This window comes from Clupea harengus, chromosome 18, assembly GCF_900700415.2.
Source record: "Clupea harengus chromosome 18, Ch_v2.0.2, whole genome shotgun sequence".
Classification (NCBI taxonomy): Eukaryota; Metazoa; Chordata; class Actinopteri; order Clupeiformes; family Clupeidae; genus Clupea; species Clupea harengus.
In genome coordinates this window covers 13,864,106-13,866,605 of record NC_045169.1, presented here as the reverse complement: position 1 = coordinate 13,866,605, position 2,500 = coordinate 13,864,106, and the positions used below count along the sequence as shown (strand labels likewise).

Genomic DNA, 2,500 nt, shown 5'->3' with positions numbered 1-2,500 from the left:
CAGTGTTGGGGGCCGCGATGGCCACATAAACGTCGTTCTTGAAGGAGAAGGTGTCCACAGACAGAGACTCAGACTGAACTGACTGGTGAAGGACGAAGTCTGAACACAGGACACATGGTTTGTACATAACAGCTAACTTCCCACCAAACAAGAGCCAGATCAACACACACACACACTCACACTCACACACACACACACACACACAGACACACACAACACACTCTCACACACACACATATACACACATATACACACACACACACACACACTCACCTGTGGACATGCACTCATTGTGCATGCTGGCCATGTCGTTGAGCCTCTTGCCCTTCATGTCATCAGGGCCGGCGCAGTAGATGTCAGACACGGTGGCATTGGTGCTGCGCAGCCACTGCATTAGCCACTTGGCACGGCAGTCACACTCAAATTCGTTGCCACGCAGGTCTCTGCCACAGGGGGGCGCCACAAACAACACACCAGCACACAAGGGTCAAGCTAAAACCCTCATCATGACACAGGTCACTGCATTTACATTTCATTATTTTAGCAGGAGCTCTCATCCAAAGTCACCGGCAGAGTAAGTAGGGTATAGATCCTTATGGGTGCTCCCAGTGTAAGATGAGAGCTGACGGTGTTGTGTAGGGTTAGTGCGTTAGTGTGTAAAGATGAGAACAGACGGTGTTGTGTTGGGTTAGTGTGTTAGTGTGTAAAGATGACAACAGAAGGTGTTGTGTTGGGTTAGTGTGTAAAGATGAAATGGAAGGTGTTGTGTTGGGTCAGTGTGAAGATGATAGACAAACAGAGGAGGGGAAGGGAAGGACTCAGACTTACAGCTCGATCAGAGAGTCCAGGTCACTGAACAGATCCCTTGGCAATGCCTTGATGTTGTTGTTCGCCAGTGACCTGAGAGAGGACAGCAGATTCAAGTCAGCTCCATGGAGACAGACTGATTGATTGACAGAAGGACACACACACACACAGATGTCCAAACTGATTGCTTGATTAGTGGGGTTTGACTGCGCATGGACAGGGATTGTTTGATTAGTTGATCTGTTGGTTTAGTTGATAGGGAAAGGTAGGTAAGCACACAAACACACACACACACACACATACAGGTTGGTAAGCACACACACACACACACTCACACAGGTTGGTAGGCACACACTTACAGATGAGTGAGGTCTCTGAGGCCTCTAAAGGTGTATCGGGACGCAGTCTCCAGCTTGTTGTTCTCTATAAACCTGCAGAAGGACCAGAAGAGAAACACTGTCTTTAGATGGCCTAAGTTGGAACATTAGATCATTAGGTCATCTGTGTCTTTAGGTGTTCTAAGTTAGAACATTAGATCATTAGGTCATCTGGGTCTTTAGATGTTCTAAGTAAGAACGTTAGATCATTAGGTCATCTGGGTCTTTAGATGTTCTAAGTAAGAACGTTAGATCATTAGGTCATCTGGGTCTTTAGATGTTCTAAGTAAGAACAGTAGGTCAGTAGGTCATCTGGGTCTTCAGATGTCCTAAGTTAGAACGTTAAGGAGGAGCAATTTGCTGGGTTTAGAATCGCAGACTCCGCCTTCAACAGGCCTACACATTAAAGGCAAAAACACAATTAAACACTTCAGCCATTTGCTTCAAGCAAACTATATGCCACCGCGGGCACCAGTAGGATTCTTGTTCATGGTAGGTTACGCACTCAAGCAAGTTGTGCTCCAGTAGTGCTCCAGGCGTTGTGCCACACACAACCTAAGTGGCAGCAACTCTTTTTTACGATAAACACACACTGCAGTCGAACAGTCTGTTTTGCCTAGGAAGTGAAAATGAGTGAAATAACCCAGAATTATGTAAGTAGCAGCCATGATAAGAGCTGTTTGAATTATCTTAATGCGGAAAGGTGCTTCAGTGCTTCCTTTCTTATCTCCTTTAGCACAGGGTACACTGGACAATCCTTTGCGAAAGGAGAGGAGATTAAGCTGCCGCACAATTCCTTGCGGCAGCAACAACAACATAATGACATAATTACGTAGCCTAGTGTAAGTGCAATAACATCCGCCTTCACATTATTACGTAGCCTAGTGTAAGTGCAGTCGGATTCTCTTAGGACTGCGGTTGTTTTTTCCTTGACCTCATGACGTTTTCCATCAAGGTCAAGGAAAAGTGGTTAGGAAAAGTGGTTAGGAAAAGACGATAGGACGAACTATCCATCGAGATTCCATCTATTGACGTGACCAGAATTGAATGACAGAAGACTGCCCTGCTCTACGAAACATCAGTTGATTGGAACATTATCTTAGTTATTATATAAAGTAGCCCTCTTTATAGTAGTTTAATGGACTGCTCCAGCCAAAACATGAGTTGGCTCTCATTTTGACATAGTTTTGAGTTAATAAATTCAGCCATACGTTTTTTTTATAAACTTCTTATAACTCTTTATATTTTAGATTACTCAGATGCTAGCTAGCTAACTAGCACTGAACCCAATGATGGAAGGCTAGCATATACAGATT

The 2,500-nt window shown here is 44.6% G+C and overlaps 1 protein-coding gene across 1 annotated transcript in view; it reads right to left on the bottom strand.

Annotated features, from left to right (window-relative positions):
* The window catches only part of lgi2a (leucine-rich repeat LGI family, member 2a), an 8,311-nt gene that overhangs the window by 2,088 nt on the left and 3,723 nt on the right, over positions 1–2,500 (bottom strand). The window contains exons 4-7 of the mRNA XM_031585328.2: positions 1,167–1,238; positions 829–900; positions 274–443; positions 1–99 (exon numbers count right to left, since the gene is read on the bottom strand). The exon at positions 1–99 is cut by the window's left edge and continues 66 nt beyond it. Of these exons, the coding sequence (XP_031441188.1) occupies positions 1–99; positions 274–443; positions 829–900; positions 1,167–1,238 (413 nt within the window). The remainder of the gene's footprint in view (positions 100–273; positions 444–828; positions 901–1,166; positions 1,239–2,500) is intronic.